This window comes from Liolophura sinensis, unplaced genomic scaffold (assembly GCF_032854445.1).
Source record: "Liolophura sinensis isolate JHLJ2023 unplaced genomic scaffold, CUHK_Ljap_v2 scaffold_341, whole genome shotgun sequence".
NCBI lineage: Eukaryota > Metazoa > Mollusca > Polyplacophora > Chitonida > Chitonidae > Liolophura > Liolophura sinensis.
In genome coordinates this window covers 18,649-41,406 of record NW_027018280.1, presented here as the reverse complement: position 1 = coordinate 41,406, position 22,758 = coordinate 18,649, and the positions used below count along the sequence as shown (strand labels likewise).

The window sequence follows — 22,758 nt, the reverse complement described above, 5'->3', positions numbered from 1 at the left end:
CCGAACACTCCTCCTTTTGTATAATTTACACCCAATAAGTGACTTTTGTTGTATTTAAGTGAAAGAAACCTGGGTCAAGTAAACAAATATATAAATAAATCAATAAATTAATTCTGTCTCAATTTCTATTTTGTCTTTTTAAAAACCGGACATATATAAGTGAGATTTAAGCGAACAAGCTGCCATGATTCAGTGATTGGTGATGTATATGTGTATGTAAGCGTGGGTTTTATGTCGTAATTAACAATTTTTAAATCCTAGAACGAAGAGGAATCATCATGTGTGAGTACATATACTGTGTCTTCTTGTGGGATTGGGATTCTGTCGCCACTAAAGTATCATGCCGAAGACACCAAACATGACACTCCACGTTGTACTGACACTGGGCCAACCAGCCCTGTTTCCTTGTTCTAATCTCTCAGTGCTTAGTGCTAAGCGAGGCGGCAGCAAGCACCATTTTTAGAATCTTTGGTATGACCCTACCCGGGTTTGACCCCAGGTCGCCAGACTTTGAGGTCTAACCATTAGGCCACTATAGCAATCGATTATTGGTGATGAAATGTTTGATTTTATAAGGACGCCTACAAACCACAGAGGAGATATCGCCGCCATGATGATGGGAAAATTCGAGACGAAGAATCTCGTGTCCACTCAACACTTTTGGAATATGGGCGGTGAGTTAAAAGTCATATTTGATGGACTGATCAATCGCTGAACTGCTTAGAATGATTTACATGTAGTGACAAAGCTCAATTAGGTGGAAGTATAATGTGATTTTTTGTAGCTCTTTGTTTTCTGAAGGTTTTCTTCAAAGTATGCTTGAGGTATATGTTAGTAATTCATACAACTGCTTTATTGTCTTAAAACCAATTTATTCCTTAATTCTAAATAAAACGTGCAATAGCGTCTTGCAAGTACCCTAATTCTAGAATTTTTTCACATGACAGCAACTTTTGGTACAATTTATGAACATTTTCCATTTGATTTTGGAGACAAAAAGTCATTGGTTTGAATGGCCAATTTCATAAAAGTCTGCATGGAATAGTGTTTTCAGAAAATGCTTGAATAAACACCTAGCAAACTTGCAAGGGGGTTGAAGAATTTCAGAATATTGCTTGTCTTGCTAATACCATGTGCACGCACATTTTCTCTTGACAGTCGCTATGGTTACAGCAAGGAAAAAGCTGACAAGGTAAGAGAAATTGGCCTTTTTTCTAGCTCGCCTGCACAAAGTAAGGAGAGGTATTGTAAGAGGGGATCAGATGCTGTCGGAGGTGGTGTCATAGTATACAGATAGCCAATCATCGGAAGTGATTTGCATATCAAAGACCAACTAGGACGTAAGGGATGTATTATGAGAGGGGGATCAGATGCTTTCAGTGGCGGTATCAGTTTACAGATTGGATAAAGTTTTTGGCCAATCATAGGGCCACAAAGTACACAGATAGCCAATCATCAGCAGCGATTTGCATATCAAAGACCAAGGGAGTGTTTTACCTGAGGCCAAATATCCAAATTCACTCACTCACTCACTCACTCACTCACTCACTCACTCACTCACTCACTCACTCACTCACTCAGTCCTTTACCTTATAGCTCAACATTTTCTCAGCCATACACAGGGTTGCAGTTGCCACTCATAGTACGTGAATTGCCAAATACAGTTTGCCATTTGCATATCTAAGACCACTTTGGTAAATTTGTGCACAAACATACGAAATCTACTGTCACAGTAGCCATAGTCGTGACAGTATAATAATTCTGGCCTCTCTTGTTGATTTAATGGCAAGGTCGTAGCACTATCTAATTAGAGGATAATAGCTATGCATGACAGTGTTAATCACTCTACTTTATTTTGGTGTAGAGGTCAATATTTGAATGTATCACATGGCTTGAAAATTATGCAGTTTTATGAACTGCTCAATCAAGTGAGCTACCGGTATTCTCTGAGGCTTGGCAGCCCTCTACAAAGGGAAGCAAATTTTGTAACTCCTGACAGAGCAATGTTTGCCACTACTTAAATAGCAATGTTAGCTAAGATTGACCTAGTTAAACCTTACATTTGGTACGTAAACATGCATTTTCAGAATCACATACATACTTTTGCTGCCAACGTTAATCAATCAAAGTCAAGCAAAATTACAGAATTGTGAACTTAATACCTGAAGTACGGTATTTGTAATCACTTGAGTTGTGATTGAGATAACTGGGATTGTTGTTCAGGTAGGCAGAGGGCGCTGTTGTTGTATCAGTTACAAGACTTACAAGAGCTAAAATTTTACATATCAATGTGCGTTTTTTGAGGCAGTTCAGTGTCATAAAGTGTTACTTTTGGTGCTGACTCAAAGTTTTCCAGCACGGGCAGGAAGATCATCAGAACTGTAAGGTGAAATACAGGTTATTTACTCTATTTGGGCAGAACATTGTGTATTTGACAGAGCACAGAATACTGTGATGCAAAGTGAATTTTCTGTTCTCTCTACAGGAAGATGAAAAGGCTGCTAAGAAAAGAGCTGTGGCAGCGGGGCTGCAGAAGGGGGAGTCTGATGTCGACCTTGAGGCTGAGGAAGAGGTGAGGGTCAGAACCAGTGGGGCACACTGAATGTCTACACTTCTGTTTTCATGTAACATATAAAATTATTCTGCAAACACCTAGCTGTGCACACAGTGGGATTCATTGCGTTGACTCGAAGAAATTAACAAAGATGGAAAGTGTGGTCTGGTTGTAAATTTCATCAAGGGACAGAGAAAGATTTGAAGATGTTATGTTTTCTTTCAACGTTTATTATATGAAACATAAATAGATGGATTGTGGCAGTTAAACTGGTATAGGTGTCATTTAGAAAGTGGATTTTAAGTAACAGTATAATGGTTGTAAGGAAAGATACTTTCTGAAAATTGGCTCAGACCACTCCAGGTTTTGAACCACGGACCTCAGTCTTAGTCAGGCACCATATCGCCAGCAAAACATGTCAACCATCTAGACCACTCGGCCAACAGACCTGCCACAAAAATAGGAAGTAGTTGACCGGTAGACTTTATGGTAAGCATGCATTACCTAGCTAAGGGAACTGTGTCATTTCTGATCATCAGAGGGGTAATGCGTGTTCACTGCAAAGTCTACCAGTCAGCTACGTTCTATTTCTGTGGCAGGTTTGTTGGTCGAGTGGTCTAGATGGTTGACATGCATTAATGGCAATTTAGTTCCAGACTCTGAGGTCGATGGTTCGAAACCCACACTGGTCTCAACCAATTTTCCGAAGTAGAATTCTGTGCTATATTCAGAATGTGTAATTCCTAATAAAGATAATATTGTTATATAATGTTCATATGGCCTCATGGAGTGGTGTTATTGTGGCAGCCTGGAAGCCTGAAGCCTGAAGCCTGAAGAATTCAGTTAATTTGTCAGTCAAGACAAAACAAAAACCCACTTGTATGAGATATCTTGGAAACAACTGCTCCTAAACACTAACACTAAAACATTGCATGTATTGCATTTTTCACTTTTTTTTATGAAGAACAACTTTTTGATGAAGAACAAACTTTTCAAATACATGCGCCATCCTCCCATCATATAATGCTGGCCTTCCCTGTCACTCATGTATAAGTAAACTAGAAGTGTGGCATGAAACACCAATAACTGAAATTAAATACTCAACACTTCATTTACTTGGATCCTTTATAGCAATAAACTCACCCAGTTTTAAGTTAATGGTTATGGAAAAAATCAAAAGTGAAGGATGTTGCATAATTTTGTTTCTCTTCCTTTCCCAGCGTCGTATTAATGCCCTGATGAGCGGAATGTCAGCAATGGGACTCCAAGAGGTAAGACTGCACCTCATCTAACAGTCTGCTGATGTTTGTTTCGTGTTACGATTGGAAGTTTTTTGAATGTTGTTTATTAAAAGTGTTTCAGCATGAGCATTCAAGTATTTCAGTGTTGAGCATTCAGGTGTTTCAGCATTGAGCATTCAAGTGTTTCAGCATTGAGCATTCAGGTGTTTCAGCATTGAGCATTCAAGTGTTTCAGCATTGAGCATTCAGGTGTTTCAGCATTGAGCATTCAAGTGTTTCAGCATTGAGCAATCAATTTTTTTCAGCATTGAGCATTCAGGTAGATCCTGGGAGTTTAACAAAGCACATACGGTTCTCTTGTACCCTTAAAATTATCAGTTCAAAAAAAAAACAACACATTTTTGTAACATCATGTTAATTTAAAGTGCGTCTGCAGTCCTTTTAAAATAATATGAAGGATGCTCTAAGGAATAGAGCTAACAACGTGGTTCAGAAAGATTTACGACAAATAACACTATTTAATTCGTGTAAGTGAAGAGCCCTCAAAAACAGAATTCTTCGGCAGTTTCCGTAAAATTTTGCTGATGTGGAGATATTCCTTATGTGACGATGAGACAAATAGATGTGAGGTCGAGTACGGCGGTTGTTCTTGGCTGACGTCAAATGCATTTGAAAATATGACGTCATTTGTGGCTATCCGTCAGCAGTGGGTGACCCCAAGCTTCTTGCATGACGTCACACCCAGGCAAAATTGGAAATGACAAAAAACTTTTTTCTTTTTACTTTTCTGTACTATCCTCAGAAACTAGTGATGGTGGTTTTGATGCATTGATATTTTTTCCAATTTAGGAAAGTAATTCAGACTGTCTCAGTCCTTATCATTTAAGCTTGCTTTGAAGACAAACATGTACAGGTCTTCCACTCCAGTAGGTCTTTAAGTCATGTTAATGAATTATATATTACCTCCTGTCCCACATCCGTCCCCCCACCCTCCTTCTCTCTGTCTCTCTCTTGTTCTGTTCGTTTAGTGTGTGCTGATAGTTTCTGTTTTCGCATGTTTGTCATAGGCTCGCCTAACGGCTAGTGCTGTGGGCTCTATTGTGGGCATGCAGTCTGAAGAGATCCGGCAGATTGCCTCAGAGTATGAAGACAAGGTGAGTTGTTCATGACATTTGTGTGATGTGATATGAAGTACTGAAGCTCTCTGTCCTGTCAGTGGTTCTGTGGAGAGGAAATACAACAGAGTGTGAAGGCAATGAAATTTGTAAGGAGAAACACGAGTGCTGAAGCTCTCTGTCCTGTCAGTGGTTCTGTTAATAGGAAAGAGGACAGAGTGTGAAGGCAATGAAATTTGTAAGGAGAAACACGAGTGCTGAAGCTCTCTGTCCTGTCAGTGGTTCTGTTGATAGGAAAGAGGACAGAGTGTGAAGGCAATGAAATTTGTAAGGAGAAACACGAGTGCTGAAGCTCTCTGTCCTGTCAGTGGTTCTGTTGATAGGAAAGAGGGACAGAGTGTGAAGGCAATGAAATTTGTAAGGAGAAACACGAGTGCTGAAGCTCTCTGTCCTGTCAGTGGTTCTGTTGATAGGAAAGAGGACAGAGTGTGAGGCAATGAAATTTGTAAGGAGAAACACGAGTGCTGAAGCTCTCTGTCCTGTCAGTGGTTCTGTTGATAGGAAAGAGGACAGAGTGTGAAGGCAATGAAATTTGTATGGAGAAACACGAGTGCTGAAGCTCTCTGTCCTGTCAGTGGTTCTGTTGATAGGAAAGAGGACAGAGTGTGAAGGCAATGAAATTTGTAAGGAGAAACACGAGTGCTGAAGCTCTCTGTCCTGTCAGTGGTTCTGTTGATAGGAAAGAGGACAGAGTGTGAAGGCAATGAAATTTGTAAGGAGAAACATGAGTGCTGAAGCTCTCTGTCCTGTCAGTGGTTCTGTTGATAGGAAAGAGGACAGAGTGTGAAGGCAATGAAATTTGTAAGGAGAAACACGAGTGCTGAAGCTCTCTGTCCTGTCAGTGGTTCTGTTGATAGGAAAGAGGACAGAGTGTGAAGGCAATGAAATTTGTAAAGAGAAACACGAGTGCTGAAGCTCTCTGTCCTGTCAGTGGTTCTGTTGATAGGAAATAGGACAGAGTGTGAAGGCAATGAAATTTGTAAGGAGAAACACGAGTGCTGAAGCTCTCTGTCCTGTCAGTGGTTCTGTTGATAGGAAAGAGGACAGAGTGTGAAGGCAATGAAATTTGTAAGGAGAAACACGAGTGCTGAAGCTCTCTGTCCTGTCAGTGGTTCTGTTGATAGGAAAGAGGACAGAGTGTGAAGGCAATGAAATTTGTAAGGAGAAACACGAGTGCTGAAGCTCTCTGTCCCTGTCAGTTGGTTCTGTTGATAGGAAATACAACAGAGTGTGAAGGCAATGAAATTTGTAAGGAGAAACACGAGTGCTGAAGCTCTCTGTCCTGTCAGTGGTTCTGTTGATAGGAAATAGGACAGAGTATAAAAACAATGAATTTTCATAAAATCTCATGTGGTGTGACATGAAGCAGTTACTGACATTGTTTTATGTTAATGATTCAGTGAATACATGTAGAAACTAGCATGCTGTTGACAAAGGTAGAACAAAGGTGAGTGTGTCCTGGAGCCTTATGTCATGTTACCTGAAGTACTAACATGGCAGCTGGGAGCTCTTTGCCTGTGTGATTTGCTGTGGGTAGAAAACTAGAAAGTAGCACTCTGTTAGTAAATAGGATGCATTCAACTTTGTGTAGTGTTACATGCAGTACTGGATAGATGTGTTTGGAACTACCGGTACTGTAATTTTTCAATCTTTTCAGATCTTTACAAGGTGTTTATTCAAGTATATTCTGAAGGCATTATTCTGTGTAGACTGATAAAATTATACTTTTTGTGAAGCCCTGAAATTGGTCAACCTAGCCAGTGTAGTGTTGTCACCAAAATCAAATTTAAATGAGCATAAATTGCACTGAAAATTGCTTTTTCATTTGCGAAAAGGTGGAGGAATTAAGGTACATAAACAGGTCGTTCATGTCAATGATTAAGTAGGTGAACTATAATATAGTAAATTATGGGAAATATTTATTAAAAATCGTTTTTAGCTATTTCCCTTGTTAAGCATAGTATCATCTCTGTGATGCTGTCTAGTTTGTTCGTCACCAGTAAGATATAGACATGTTCTAGCAGATACCTTACCCGTCTCTATGATAAGTATTTTGAAATATTCTGAGAGAACTGTTCTGTCTAGAAAAATAATTTGCATAGTTTTTTGAAGCTTGCATCTTTCTAGTGACTCAAAAAAATCATTAGAGTGTCACAATTGTGTGCATAAATTTGACTGAAAAGTGTTTTAGCGATCAAAAAGGTTGAAGATTTACAATGTGTAGAAGTGTCTTTAATAATGATCACCATTGTTGAAGTGAACATTTATTTAGTAAAACACATTAAGCAACATTCAAATAAATAAATAAATAAATGATAGCACAGTCTCGCACAGAGTTGGTCACTGTGAGTTCAACTCGTGCTGACTTCCTCTCTGGCCATACATGGGAAGATCTGCCAACAACTTGCAGATGGTCATAGGTTTTTCCAGGGATCTTCCCAGTTTCCTCCCACCGGCCATACATGGGAAGATCTGCCAACAACTTGCAGATGGTCATAGGTTTTTCCAGGGATCTTCCCAGTTTCCTCCCACCATAATGCAAGCCCTTGGCATGAAATATTCTTGAGAAGGGCGTAAAACACCAATCAAATAGATAATAAATGTAGCACAGTCAAGGATGAATCCTGGAGCATGGGGTGTGTGCTTTGTTCATGTAAAAAGTGAAAAGTGAGTGGTTCAAATTAATCAATTATTTTGTTGATGTATCTTTGTATGAGAACTTATGTACAAAACTATAGAGGGGAAAATTATAAATAGAAAATGTTCATACAGTAAATCTGAGTCAGGATGAACTTTACAAATTGCATATTGCCCAATCTGTAGCTGAGATTTTGTGTTGTCAGCATGCAGAGATAGAGCAGATGGACAGAGGAGAGAAGGTGGGGGGAGTCCAACATCACAAACGGGTCACTGCCTCGCTTCAGAAACAAATACAACAACAACAGACCAAGCGGGACGAGGTAAGTTGGCCGTGTATAACACAGAGATATCAGTTCAGTTTTGCAATGACAACTCAGTTTGGCTTTTCATTTTGAAAAAAAAAAAAGTGAGTTCTTAATTTGCATTTGTTGAATGTGTTTCTCACTTGAGTCTGTCAATAAATTGAGTTCAGATTAAAGAACTCGAAAAGTTAATTGTATATGTAATCTTCAGTCTTTTTTTTTTATTTTTCTTTAAAGGATTAGTGTCCAGGTTGGTTATGTATTCATCATTAGCTACCCCTGCGTATATTGTTAAACTGAGTGTAAAAAATATATTGGAAAAAAAGTACAGTAATCTGAGTGATATGACATTAAAATCACTAGGTATTGAGGCTCAGTTTATGCATTTTTTCGGCCAACACTCGGTAGTCTCCACCAAATGTCGTCATACAAGTCCAACCTCCACAAGCTGTGAGAGCTTCGCCATTTAGTGCAGCGTTAAAAAGCCGTATAAGTGACAACAAGCATATCAAATTTCTCCATGAAATGCTTTGCTGTTCTGCATACGGGTATAAAAACAGGTCGCTGAAGAACCGTGGAGATTTTTGTTTCAAGTTCCCAGATGATTTGTCCCTGAGGAAAGCCTGGATTCAGGGCACAAGATGGAAGGGTTTTATACTCATCAAACACAACCAAATCTTTACCGGGCTTACACCAGTTGAAATAAGAAATCCTGGCGGGCAGCTAAATTTTAACAGCATGGAGGAAAAATTAGGCTTTATGTGTATATGTATATAAACTCTGGTGATAGGGCTTGGTGGGTGCAAAAGTCAGATGCAAGTAAATGTCATAAAAATATTACTCCTCGTGCGGAAAGTGAGGGTTCATTTGTCATTAGTTTGATCAATCTTTGATATGCGGGTAAAGTGAAAGAAAAATAGATACAACCATATGATGGCTTCCAATGAATTAGGGCTATGATACACGCTATCTCATTGGCTGTGTCCCTCCTGAGGACCAATGAGTGAGCTTCAAACAAATTGTGAACTGTGAACAACAACGCAATGGCCGTTTGACAGCTACGACAATGCTGGCAGAAGACGATTAAAACTGAAAACAATCCAAAACTAATCATGTTGCATGACTGCATAAATCAAAAATAAATGACTGGGGTTGAAGTGCTGGTTGTTGATTAAAATTACTCATGTGAGGTGTGGAAACAATTGACATCTCTTTAAATACTGCTCAGGGTAGGTTCGAATGCAATCTTGCACAGTGATAATCCATTCCCTATTGCTTTAATATCTGATCCAGATTACGAGGATTAGCAACACCTCAGGAAACAAAATAGGATTAAAACCAGACTTTATAATGCCTGTTTGACGTGCTTAAGTAATTCCGTCCATAAAATAATGAGGAAAATTGTTATGGATTGATGTTTAACACCATGTTCGAGATTTTGCCACTTGTGTATATCAAGTATGATGATGGTCAGGTATATGTGTGAAAGAAACAGATTACCCCTGGGCCGGTGCCAGACAAAGTGTCCTGACTTAGGCTGTATGGAGTTGAACTGAAGCAGTAGGAGCTGGATTGGAAACTTAACTTACACGTGTATCTGTGGATAAAATGTGTATATTGGAAACCTGAGTGTTTTTGTGTACAGGTCCTGTGTACCAAAGGCTGTAAGGAATAAATATCACAACTAAACACCATTTGTCTTGTTGAGGAAACGTGCTTCATGGATACAATGCCGAAATGGTGTGATGGCATAATTTGTATTCCCGTTGATGTCTGCTGTTATGTTTCTGTTATCAGGTGTCAGCCAAGCACGAAGAACTACACAAGGCCTACCTGGAGACTCAGGCTAAACTGGCGGAGGTAAGAAAAAAGAATCAGGAAATTTAGAGAAAGTATGACTTTAAAACCTGAAGGGACCAGGTACTTGCCCACTTGAATTTGAAAGGATGTGACGTGATAATTTTCCTTATGTGACAATTTTGGTGGACGAGAGCCCAAAGGAGGGGTGCTATAAAGTTACATGTAGTCTGGTGTTCCCAGTATAAGTGCCTCAGTGATGTTATTTCCAGTTATTCCTATTCCCTTTGGGTCATACCAAAGACTTAAAAGATTTTTCCTGCTGATGCCTCTCTTGATGCTCAGCACTAAGAGGTTAGAGCAAGGAGACATGATAGTTTGGCCCGGGGTCAGTATAATGTGACTGGGTGTGGTGTCAGGTCTGGTGTCTTTGGCATGATACTTCAGTGGCAGCAGCACTTTGGCGGCATGGACTCGCCCTGCCACAAGAAGACATAGTTTATGTACACACATGTAGTGAGTCCTTCTCGTCATTTGACTGAAAAATTGTTAAGTGTGACATTAAACCTCAAGCATTCATTCATTCATTCATTCCAAAATGTGACGGATTTGCTCATAATTTGATACAAATCCGTTTTTCACATTTTCTGCAAAGTTTCTGACAGACAGAAAGACAGGTAGACAGACAGGCATGACAGAGAGCAGTTGAAACCTTGCCTTAAAACATAGGTTCCGTTCTCAAAACTTTTAAATAACAGGTAAATGGCTGAGAATAAGGCGTCCATTTGAGAGTTGCATCAGACGATATTTATCGTTAATAAATGTGTACCTCTGTGGTGGCCTAATGATTAGAGCATAGGCCTCAAAGTCAGGAGATCTGGGATCAAACCCTTTATAATCTTTAAAGATGCTACTTGTTACTGCCTTGCTTGGTGCTCAGCACTGAGAGGTCGAAAAGGAAATATAGGCTGGTTGGCCTAGCATCAGTATAATGTCACTGGGTGGGGAGTCATGTCTGTTGTCTTCGACATGATACTTCAGTGGCGACAGCACTGTGGCACAGTGGACTCGCCCTGCCACAAGAAAACATAGTATATGTACACACACCTGTTAAATGACCCATTTATTAAAAATCATAGTGTTTGTCTGTGTTGTGTTGTAGACCAGAGCTAGGGAAGGTCAGATTGCAGAAGAGCTGGAGAAGTTAAATGAGATGGAGACAGAAGAGAATCAGGAGTAAGTTTGTCCCCTCTGTATGTCTGATACTTTTGGGATGTTGATACAAGCTCACAAATTAAGAACTCCAGGTCTCTGGGTCACAAAGCTGTCTTAGAATTTAGTCAGGGTGGTTATTGTGTCAACGCAGCACAATGACCCAGGAGTCTCTCGCCACTGGGGGCACTGTGAGTTCGTCCAGCTCAAAATGGCTTCCTCTCTGGCCATATGCGAGAAGGTCTGCCAACAACCCGGTGGATGGACGTGGCTTTCCCCCGGGCTGTGCTGGGTTTCCCAATACCATAATGCTGGCAGCTGTCATAGAAGTGAAGTATTCTTGACTACGGTGTTTAACATCAAGCAAATAAATAAATAAATAAATAAAATCAGTAAATACAGAAAATAAATAAATGAACAGAAATTATTCAGACTTAGTTCTAACTTCAAAACAGTTTACTACTCAAAACTTGTGACTTACATATACCTGAAGGATTTTTTAATACGGCATTAATACTTAGAATTGTCTTTGACTTTTATGACAAAATTAAAGATCAGTGTTTAAGTTTGAATGTAAGCTCAAAAATAGTACCACAATTTAAGACTATACCTGACTTAAGGCAGAGACAGGTGTGTGACGGTGAGACCTGTAATCAAGAAATTCTACCATCTCTGCTATCTAAGTTTCTATGATGAAACCATTTGAAGTACACACATGTACATGGTGGAACCAAAAGATATGGTTGTGATATGGCAGGTAGAATGATGGCTTCTGATTATCCAGCTCTCGTTGTCCTCTAGGCCTTTGTGGTAATAAACCGTTCACATTACTATTTCATGTTGTCTTACACAAAGTTTGAGGAAGGCCACTTCTACCATACACGTATATCGTCAGTGGCCTATGTCATCATTCTTTACTTGATCACCCACTGATAAATACATATATAAATATTCTGATAGATCAATTCTCCATTATACACTGAAGGTCAGCTAAGGGGTTTCCCCGTGACATGAATCTTTAAAAGTTGCGTCAACCAGTGAGACGCCACTACACATCAGCTGTCGTACGAAGAATGTTTACTCAGATTGCGACAATTACGACACTGACCAAATTACCCATCCCACTTACTGCTGGAAACCCACTGGCAGTAAGTTTATCTGCTTGTTGATTGGTAGGAATATTACATGTATAGCAAGAGTATGATAGCTTTTTTACCAATAATTGCCAAAGGTTTGGTGGTTTTACTTCAGGCTTCACTCAGTTTGCACCACCATAAATATTCATGTAATGGCAAAGGAATACTAGCTGTTCATATAAGTTATTTATATCAGTAAAAGGAAAATCAGTAAATAAACAAATAATAAAAGTGGCATTACATCCAAAGCAGTCAGTCAGTTGACAGGGTCACATACAATATAAGGGCTTCTTGCTATGTTTTAATACATATTTTGAATGGTATGATCACCAGATAGTACAAATTATAGAAACCGCGGAAGAAATTGTGGAGTATTTACTGAAAGTGACCACAGAGATAGAGAGTTGTATATTCCGAGCCTGTAAATCAGTGCTTGACATTTTTCAAACTACCACTTAAGCGTGTTTGAAGAGAATGGTAAGATTCTTATACTGTTCAGGATACGTATATGTTATAGCTGTGGGTTGTTAAGTAAGCCTTCTCCAGCATAATATCTCATGCTGACTTCCTATCTAGGTGTACGTGAGAAGGTCTGCCAGCAACCTGCAGATGGTTGTGGGTTTCCCCCCGGGGTCTGCCCAGTTTACTCCCACCATAATGCTGGTAGCCGTCGTATACGTGAAATGTTTTGGAGTACAGTGTAAAACACCAATCAATCAATCAAGCAATATAGCATAATATAACATTATGGCTATGGATCTCACCACAATCTCTAGAAAGTTGTTTACAAAAATGTCAAGCAACTATGTTGATTTGATATTCTGTCACAGATTTTCTTTATATTCAATTCCTGTGAGTTTAACATCACAGGTTACGAATGACTTAAGTAAAATGGTGTCCGTTGTCCCTGTGTTGTACAGAGTACTGCAGTCACTTCGCTCACTGGTGGCCCTGAATGAGAACCTTAAACGACAGGAGAAAGAGTTCAAGGCACATTGTAAGGTACGGTAACCATGGTATAAACACTTAGAATTCTCTGTACAGCACAACAGTACTAGAAAACCGTGTAACCCTTGACATTCACATTAACTGTTCAGCAAATTTCATAGTTATGTGACTCTGTTACAGTTTGTGAACTTTTCATGGACTATAGCATAGTTTTAAGTCGGAAACTTACAAACAGTTATGTGGATAAAAATTAGAAAAATCCTTATCTATGTCGAAAGTCAGCAATGTTTTTGCCCAATATTTTGTCACTTTTGTCCACTTTAAGGCTATCAGTGTCGGATGCATTCACTTATGTTGTGCTGTATTATGGTACTGTACACAAAACAAAGTGTAGGCCTTTTAGTGATTCTGTGGTATGATATTGCTCCTAATTATATTTTCCCAGTTGAAACTCTGTGAACTTGGACAGGAAAGAATGCATTTACATTTTACAAGACAAATAAATATGTTGCTAGTCACAAGGTTCAGTGTGTGGACTCCAATCCACAACAATGACAACGCAGCTAAAAAACAGTTTGAAAGAAGTGTGGAAATTTAGCCATTACTACACGTATGTTTGTCTTACACATGTGGCATTGTGGTGTGGGATTGTTGTAATTTGGATACTTCATCTGTCCCACAGGAGGAAATGGTACGGCTGAAGGGTAATATTGACAGACTAAAGTCAGAAGAGTCTGGTATTCTGTCAGAGGATCAGGTAAGAGTGTACAAATGGAGAGTGTCTCTGTTGGTAGACTAAACATCTCCAAAGCCTTGGCCCTTAATGGTTTTGTTTTGTTTTAAATGTGTTTGCATGTTAAATGTGATGGGGACACAGTTTTGAGTAATTCTAGACTAGTGATATCTAATGAATTGCAATAGGCCTTTTCAGAATTACCTCTCGTCTTACAAGACAACGATAACGTCACATGACATCGATGACATAACGTGAGATTAGTTTTTGAGGCATGAAACATGTAATATGTAGGCGATATCATGAGAGTAACAAATATTTTCTAGGCAACAGAATGTAAAAACACATGATATCAAACTTCTAGTGTCATCCAAATGTTGAGAGATCTTAAATTTAGACTTTGTTTTTCAACTTAAGTATATTTATGTTTGCCAGAATCGTGGAAGCTGTCTGTATTGTGTTTTGACGAGAGGTTTTAAATTACTTCCAAATTTAGAAAATACATAACATTTATCCACAGCTCTCCAAATAAGTTTACAAAATCAAAATTTGCCTTAAAGTTAAGTCTTCAACTGGCTTATGTTGTTTTAACTCAGAATCTTGCCATTTTTACCGGAGGTCCCACCTCATCACAGCTTACTACTATAATCACACCTTTTAAGCAGGAGAGTGACCTCAAGGGAGAAAATTCAGTGTGTCTTTATTAACATTACTGTATAAATGGAGAGTGTCTCCGTTAGTGGATTAAGCATGCCCAAGGACTTATCCCTTCCTTTGTGTTTGTGGGTTTGGATGTTCAGTGTGATGGCAAAACAACATTTTGAGTAATTCTACACTGTGGCATTTAATAAAATTCAGTTAACATCACAGCATGGTTTTGTTTTTTACAATACTTCTGTTTTCTATTTCTATAATGTTCTGTTAGTTTGTTTCAGTAATTATTGTTTAATGTACAAACAATCAGTAATTTTTTGTTTTCCTGCCCACCATTATGTAAGTGGAAAACTTCTGAGCACAGCTTTAAAAACCTTTTCCCATTTGCATAAAGAGGTTGTAGCTACAATAGATTGTAAACCGTACAGTTGACTTTAAAATCAGGTGTAAAAATAAGTTACGTCACTTGTTCAAAGGAATTGCAAATGGATTTAATGGGTTTCAGAATTATGATCGTGATCGTGCATCAGATCTGACGCATACATAATGGTGGTCTGTATAAATGGAAAATGTACCAGTCAATATGTGATTTTTTTTTTATTTCATTTTAAAGAGTTCTGCATCATAATGATTCAGCAGCTAACAACAACAACATGTGAAAAAATTCTCAATACATCCTTTTGACACACTTAAATTGCACAAACTTACTTACAGTCTACCTGAGGCAGGCATTTGTACTTAAGAGTGATTTTGTGGTGATTGTGAATATTTACAACATGGTTTACCCGACTGTAATTTCTGATTGTAAGTTACGTCTGTTTTGTGTTGATCGTAAGCTGAAGCTATGATCCTGATCTTAGTGAATTACCGTCACCTTAAACTTACGATTCCTTTCTGCACGTGACCCCAGTCAACCAACAATCAAATTTTGTCCTGCTTTTATTTTCCAGGAAAGAGCAAAAATGATAGAGAAACAATTTGAAGCAGACAAAGAAAAACTGCACAAGATCAAACTTCTACTGGTGAGCTTGTCCTTTCTCTCTTTACTTCACTCAGATAATTCCCAGGTGTATGGTATGTGGGAATTACAGAAGAATCATCGTGAATGGTATTAAATAAGGAAAAGACCTCTACATATTGAAGTAGGCATCAATAAATAGACCACTTTAAAAAATGCATAAATGTACTTTCATTTATTTGTTTTAGATTTTTGTAAGAAAAAGATAAAGGCATTTGAATTCTTAGGTGGGCTTTATGGACGTCAGAGACGTCACAGGAAGTTTGTCCAACTCTAATCACGACACTGAATGTTTGAATAGCTCTGTTTAGCCTGTTTGAAAGATTACTGAATTAATGTTCCCAAAAATTCCTACCTTCTGGTGAACATCAGGAAAGAATCAGAGTTCTTAGATACCATCAAGCCCACCATCCTTTTAAAAAATTTTGCCATGCATTTAAAAAATAAAATGAAATGAAAAAATAATGAAATTATTTTTACGCATAGTTTTCAGTTGTCTGTATGATGAACCTTACTTCATATTTAACTTCTTTTACTGATAATTTAACTTCTGGAGGACAGACTATGAAAGGATTTGAGTTGACCCGTAAATTATGCAGATGTGTGTATGCTCACTGCTTGAGATTTGAGCCATTTATCTGACCTCTTGACTTTAATGTCATTGGCAATGTCTGCAAGCAACCGAATGTTCGTGGGTTTCCTGCGGGCAAGGCCCAGTTTCCTCCCCACCACAATTCTGGCCGCTATCGTATATAAAGGGAAATATTCTCGAGTTCAGTGTTTTATTAAGCACCAATCAAATAAATAATTTCAATCATTTTTGAGCACAAAGGCTACCACATCTCTCATAATTTCCACACATCAGAAGATTTTCCACTGTTGCTGTCAAATTCTCTCCTTGGCACCCTGCTTCTTTCCTTGATGAGGAAGCAAAATTCTTTCCTCTGTATGGGTGAAAAATTTATTGTAAATTGTAAATGTTACTTCTGAGAAGAAAGCAAACACAATGCATCACCGAAATTGGAACTGCTCAAGGTGTGGTTTGCCAACAGGCGAGGAAGAACAGAGAAATTGCAGGACTTCAGAGAAAGATTGACGAAGTGCCATCACGCGCAGAGCTCAGTCAGTACCAAAGAAGATTTGTGGAGCTGTACAACCAAGGTAAGGGACTTTGAGCACTGTGCAACCAAGTTAGGGAACTTTGAGCACTGTACAACCAAGATAAGAACTGTGAGCACTGTACAACCAAGGTAGGAACTCTGAGCATTGTACAACTAAGGTAAGGAACAATGAGCACTGTACAACCAAGATAAGAAACTCTGAGCACTGTACAACCAAGATAAGGAACTCTGAGCATTGTACAACCAAGATAAGAAACTGTGAGCACTGTACAACCAAGACCAGGGAAGTCTGAGCACTGTACAACCAGATACAGAAATTTGAGCACTGTACAACCAAGATAAGGAACTCTAAGCACTGTACAACCAAGATAAGGAACTCTGAGCACTGTACAACCAAGATAAGGAACTCTGAGCACTGTACAACCAAGATAACAAACCTCTGAGCACTGTACAACCAAGATAAGAAACTGTGAGCACTGTACAACCAAGACCAGGAAGTCTGAGTGCTGTACAACCAAGATACGGAAATTTGAGAACTGTGCAATCAAGATAAGGAACTTAGAGTATGTACAACAAGGTAAGGAAATCAGTGTGCTGTACAACCAAGACAAAGAACGTAGAGCACTGTACAACAAAGGTAAGGAACTCTGGGCGCAGTACAACAAAGATAACAAAGTTTGAGCACTATACCACCAAGATAAGGAACTCTAAGCACTGCAACCAGTGTAAGAAACTCTGAGCACTGTACAACAAAGATAAGGAAATTGAGCACTGTACCACCAAGGTAAGGAGTTCTGAGCTTAGTTAGTGTCAAGAAGAGATGGTACATACTGTGCTATGTCTTTGGGTTTCATCGCTGACTGCTAACGAGTCACAGTCATAACCAAAGCAGTAGCTATGAATACAGCAAGTATATGCTACTTCAGTTTCATTACATTTCATTTTGGGGGTGTTATTCCTGTAGCAAGTAATATTTTTTTTCTTCCTCTGACAGTGAAGATATTATTGAGTATATTCACCGTCATCCCTGATGCTGTAGCATCACTGCTGTAGCATTGCTGCTGTAGCATCACTGCTGTAGCATCACTACTGTAGCATCACTGCTGTAGCATCACTACTGTAGCATCACTGCTGTAGCATCACTACTGTAGCATCACTGCTGTAGCATCGCTGCTGTAGCATCACTGCTGTAGCATCATTACTGTAGCATCACTGCTGTAGCATCGCTGCTGTAGCATCATTATTGTAGCATCACTGCTGTAGCATCACGTATCTTGTTAAAAACTGCAGATGAATATCGTACCTTACATCATCCAAGCAATGGATATAGATCCCTTCATGTTATTTCAATGCTATTGTTTGTAATGTAGTTGTGATGACAGCTCAGCATTTTGAGTAATTCTAGACCATGCCAATTATCACACAGTCATCGCTGCTCTGGTTTTTCTCTCTATGTTGTAATACTTTTATTATATAATATTTCTTTTTCTGTAGCAATGAAATAGGCAGTATGAGTCATTACTATTAGGTAGAATTGCATCTATTGTATAGTGTAATTAGCACAAAAATCTGATGAAGTGATGTCTGTTGTTTTTTCACAGTGGCAGCTACTCACAAAGAGACCAAGCAGTTCTACACCCTCTACAACACTTTGGATGACAAGAAACTCTACCTGAACAAAGAGGTGAGTCACTGTTACCCACAAGCCTTAAATTCTGTTGTTAGTGAATATGGAGAGAGTGTAAAGAACCTGCTTCGTAACTGCATCTAATTCCCCTTAACCCATGGCTTTAGTATGTGTTTGTTGTATTGAATTGGATGGTCATGTTGGATATACATCTACATGCATGTACAGTTGCAGTCAAAGCGCAACTGATATACATATTTTGATTATTGAGCTCTTGTAAACTAACATATATATGTATCACTTCGAACTGATAAATGCTTTGTGTAATTTTTTTTTTAATAACCCATGTGAGTGGTTGTGTGAGTGAATGGAGGGCCTCAGGAAGATCAATACTGTCATATTGACTGAGTTTGTTACCCTCTGAAATTAAAGATATTATTATTATTATTATAACATGGTACGCAGTTTGAATACTGATTTCGCTCGTTTGCCTAGAACATTCCTTGCATCTTTTCAAAATCATTGAAAGCTGTTGACTGCTTTTTTTTGCATGAATCCATTTTAATTGGGCACTATTTGTACCTGCTTAATTCTTTGGTGGTTTGAGTTGAATGTTGTTTTGGGAATTGGCCTTGCGATTATTGACCTTGAAAATCCATTTTGATTGTCAACTGGTTTCTCAGAGGACTCCTTTGACTACAGTGCCATTCTTGACAGCGTCAGTCAGTGGTGGCAGGTGCTTGAAGCCAGCTTTCGGTGTACAGAACAGAGTGGATATTACTTGTGTGGATCGTCAGCCTTAAGTGGCTGACGCTCAAAATTCATATTTTTAAGATTTAAAAAAAAAACTACATCAAACTTCTCTATATAGTAGAAATATGAAAATTTAAATGTATTTATTACTGTGTCAGCAATTAAAGATATTTGTAGAATATTACACTTTGTTTGAGTTTCATTTGTACCTTTATAAACTGATCGATATCTCACCTGCTTGTTTCTGTACAGATTTTATTTAGTTCCTCTTACACCAGTGAAGAAACCTATGAGTCCCTAATCAGATACATATCAGTAAGTAGAAGCTTTGTTCTTTCAGGTGAATCTACTGAACTCCATTTACGACAACTTCACGCAGTAAGTAATCTGACCAGTTGTAATACCTACATGCTGTATGCGATGACCAAGAACTGCCCGACAAGCAATGGGATTGAATTTTTTCAAGGATTTGTAGTTGCTCATAATTTTAGGAGTCTTTAGGCATCTTACTACAATGACTCATTGTTTTTCATGATTTTAGGAGTCTTTAGGTATCTACCTATGGCAAGGATTCATCGTTTGTCATGAGTTTAGGAATACTAGTGCAAGGGTTCAAAGTTTCTCATGCAAGGATTCATAGTTGCATGCTCATTATTTTATGAATCTTAAAGGAAGGATTCGTAGTTTCTCATGATTTCAGGACTTCTATTGCAAGGATTCATAGTTCTCGTGATTTTAGGAATACTGTTGCAAGGGTTCAAAGTTTCTCATGCAAGGATTCGTAGTTGCATGCTCATTAGTTTATGAATCTTACTGGAAGGATTCGTAGTTTCTCATGATTTCAGGACTTCTATTGCAAGGATTCATAGTTCTCGTGATTTTAGGAATACTGTTGCAAGGGTTCAACCAAATTCAACCACATGGAGCATTTGACCTTGACATGAATAGAGAAAACTTCTTAAAGTATCATTATTGTATTACTTCTTTCAGTGGCATTTAGAAGTTGAGCAAAGACAAGGTAGATTTCTTATGGATAACAACTTCTTGTTTATTAAGCACACAACGTTTCAACTTGAAAATGATGCTAGTATCGGCATCGAAACGGCATGTGCTTAATAAACAAGACGTTGTCATCCATAAGAAATCTACCTAGTCTTAGCATTATTGTTCTAGCATTTCTAATGTTTTCTTGCAAAAAAAATGTCATGCCATAATTTTGCATTTTACCTGATCAGGCAACATGCATGCCCCAAATACTTGAATTTATGAAGTTTTTAGATGATTTATAGACCCTTATCCAGGGAGAGTCCATGATGTACCTGTGCTAAGGCTTATTGCTTCTCCACAGGGCAATGTCATCAGCGGCTAATAAAGAACAGTTCCTTAAACAATTTGAGCAGATTGTTGAGGGCGTCAAGCAGAACAGAGCTAAGGTAAGTACCACCTGACATCAGATGTAATGTTTGATGGCTTCCTCTGGGCTCTTGTAAATTTTGTCCTATATTTATAAAATTAGAGAACAATATGTGTGTAGGTGTGACAATGTCAATCATTCTACCTTATTTTGATTTAAAGGTCAAAATTTGAATGTATCACATGATTTAAACATTATGCAGTTTTACAAAGTGCTCCATCAGGCGAGCTACCTGTATTCTCTGAATGTTTTGTTCTTGTCTACTGATCAGGTTGAGAAGAAGAAACAGGAAGAGAAGATGAAGAGAGATGGATTTAACGACCAGTACCTGGACCTGATTGAGAAACAAAGGCTTTACTTCAAAACTGTCAAGGATTTCAAAGAGGTATTACAGGGTTCCACAATCCTTGAACAACTCCACAAAGCCATTTCTGACTTAGGCCTAAATTTAAAACTTCTTCACAATGCTTTAGTGTTTCACACATTTATCTTAGACATCATCTGTGAGGTTGGTCCAACTCAAGCTGGCTTCCTTTCCAGCCGTAAGTGGGAAGGTCTGTCAGCAACCTGCAGATGGTCGTGGGTTTTCCCCAGGCTCTGCCCGGTTTCCTCCTGTCATAATGCTGGCCGCCGTCGTTTAAGTGCAATATCCTTGAGTATGGCGTAAAACACCAATCAAATAAATAAATGGGCTTGGTCATCATTTCAGTTAGTTTGATCCCAAAAACAAGGTGTGTTTTCTTGATGATGCTTGTGGCCTTAAACATTAAATTCAGCTTCAACACTGATAATTCCTACATCTGAAGTATCACCAGATTTCATCTTCATCCATCAGGTCTCATTAACCACACAAATCAGATCCATAATGCATGATATGAGAAGTGTCAGTTTCAGAATAACCCTTTATTTCTGCTTTCAGGAGTGTCGAAAGAATGAAATCCTGCTGTCTAAACTCAGAAAGTCGTAATCAGTCCTGAGAGAGTTGGAGTTTTAGATGGGTGTTTGGAGGAGAATGAAGGGTGATGCAGTGATAGGGCTTACAGATATGCTGTCTAAATGTTTTAGTCATCAAACTGAAATCAAGTTTATCTATAATTTGGTCAACAAGGAGAATTTTTATTAACTGTGAAATGAGGAATCAATGTGGTGATATAAAAGGCTTAATTTTTGAGAGACATGGCCTGTGATAAGTGCTCATGTACTGTAGATATCTTGTATAACTGGTCATAAAAGTGCTGTTCATCAAACAGTAATTGTTGTTCATAATATATGGTCATGCATGAACATACAGAGTAGAGCTTCTAATATATGTATATGTATGTATGTAAGCTTGGGGCTTTACGTCGTACTTAACAATTTTTCAGTCATATAACGAGGATTCGTTAGGTATGTATTGTCTTGTGAGTCCATGCCGCCAAAGTGCTGCTGCCACAAAAGTACCATGCTGAAGAGACCAGACACGACACCCCACCCAATCAGATTATAAAGATGTCCCCACCCAGTCACATTATACTGACACCTGGCCAACCAGTCCTGTTTCCATGCTCTTAACCTCTCAGTGCTGAGCGCCTAGTCTGTGGTATGACTTCACTCGCTTTGATCCCAGGTTTCCTCGAGTCTAAGGCTGACGTTCTACCATGTATTGCTGCTTAAAGGATGGAACTATTTCTTCATTTGTGTCAGTGTACATGAAGGTCATGGCCTATCATCAGTGTGGTCAGGTTCACAGATTCAGAATCTTTCCCATAATAAAGAGGCGTTCTAATGAACTACATTTCTTTTAAAATTTGGGACACCTGGCTTGCTCATTTTAGCAGATATATATGTAATTCTAGCAGGAATATTGAGTTTTCTTTCTTCTCACGTGGATGGACCATCTAATGAACAACATGCTCATATCTTAACTATTCCAAAAGGCTGGTAAAGAAATGTAATATTCCATTTTCAACGCTACTAATATCTGTCCCAAAGGATTAGGTGCATGTTTAAGTCAAACTAAAAATATGCATGTAATGACCATACATAAATGTACATGACATGCTACTTCTCCTGTTTATTTGAAAAAGATACTGGTGATTTATAAATAAAAATGCTTTAATGCTTACTCTAATTGGTTAAACTTATTTCTATATTTTATTAACTTTTGTTTCATTGTATTTGTATTTGATTTTTACTTAAAGCCATATCTGTATTCAAAAATTGTTCACTTATACTGTGGCAGTCAGCTTCATAGGTAGATGAAACCTGGAGTGAGCCACCGACCTTTGGCAACGTAATGACAAGCTTTCCCACATATATACAATGACACAAATATATGTACATCTTATTGGTTGAACAAGTGGTCTTGAATGAACGTTGGACTTCATTCTCTGACCAATGCCTGGTTTGAACCCACACCTTTTGTGTTCTACCGACTGAAAGGAAAGTGGCCCT

General features: G+C 38.5%; 1 protein-coding gene across 1 annotated transcript; it reads left to right on the top strand.

Moving 5' to 3' along the window:
* Positions 1 to 576: 576 nt before the first annotated feature.
* Positions 577 to 22,394, top strand: LOC135481657 (coiled-coil domain-containing protein 93-like; the record flags this gene model as incomplete). The annotated part of the gene is made up of 17 exons (XM_064761340.1): positions 577 to 674; positions 1,159 to 1,192; positions 2,486 to 2,572; positions 3,775 to 3,825; positions 4,863 to 4,949; positions 7,814 to 7,930; positions 9,710 to 9,772; positions 10,872 to 10,945; positions 12,978 to 13,059; positions 13,688 to 13,762; positions 15,343 to 15,414; positions 16,463 to 16,571; positions 18,133 to 18,215; positions 19,252 to 19,289; positions 20,260 to 20,344; positions 20,597 to 20,710; positions 21,245 to 22,394. Coding segments are annotated over 17 exons (1,317 nt in total), but the record flags the coding sequence as incomplete, so codon positions are not given.
* Positions 22,395 to 22,758: the final 364 nt, after the last annotated feature.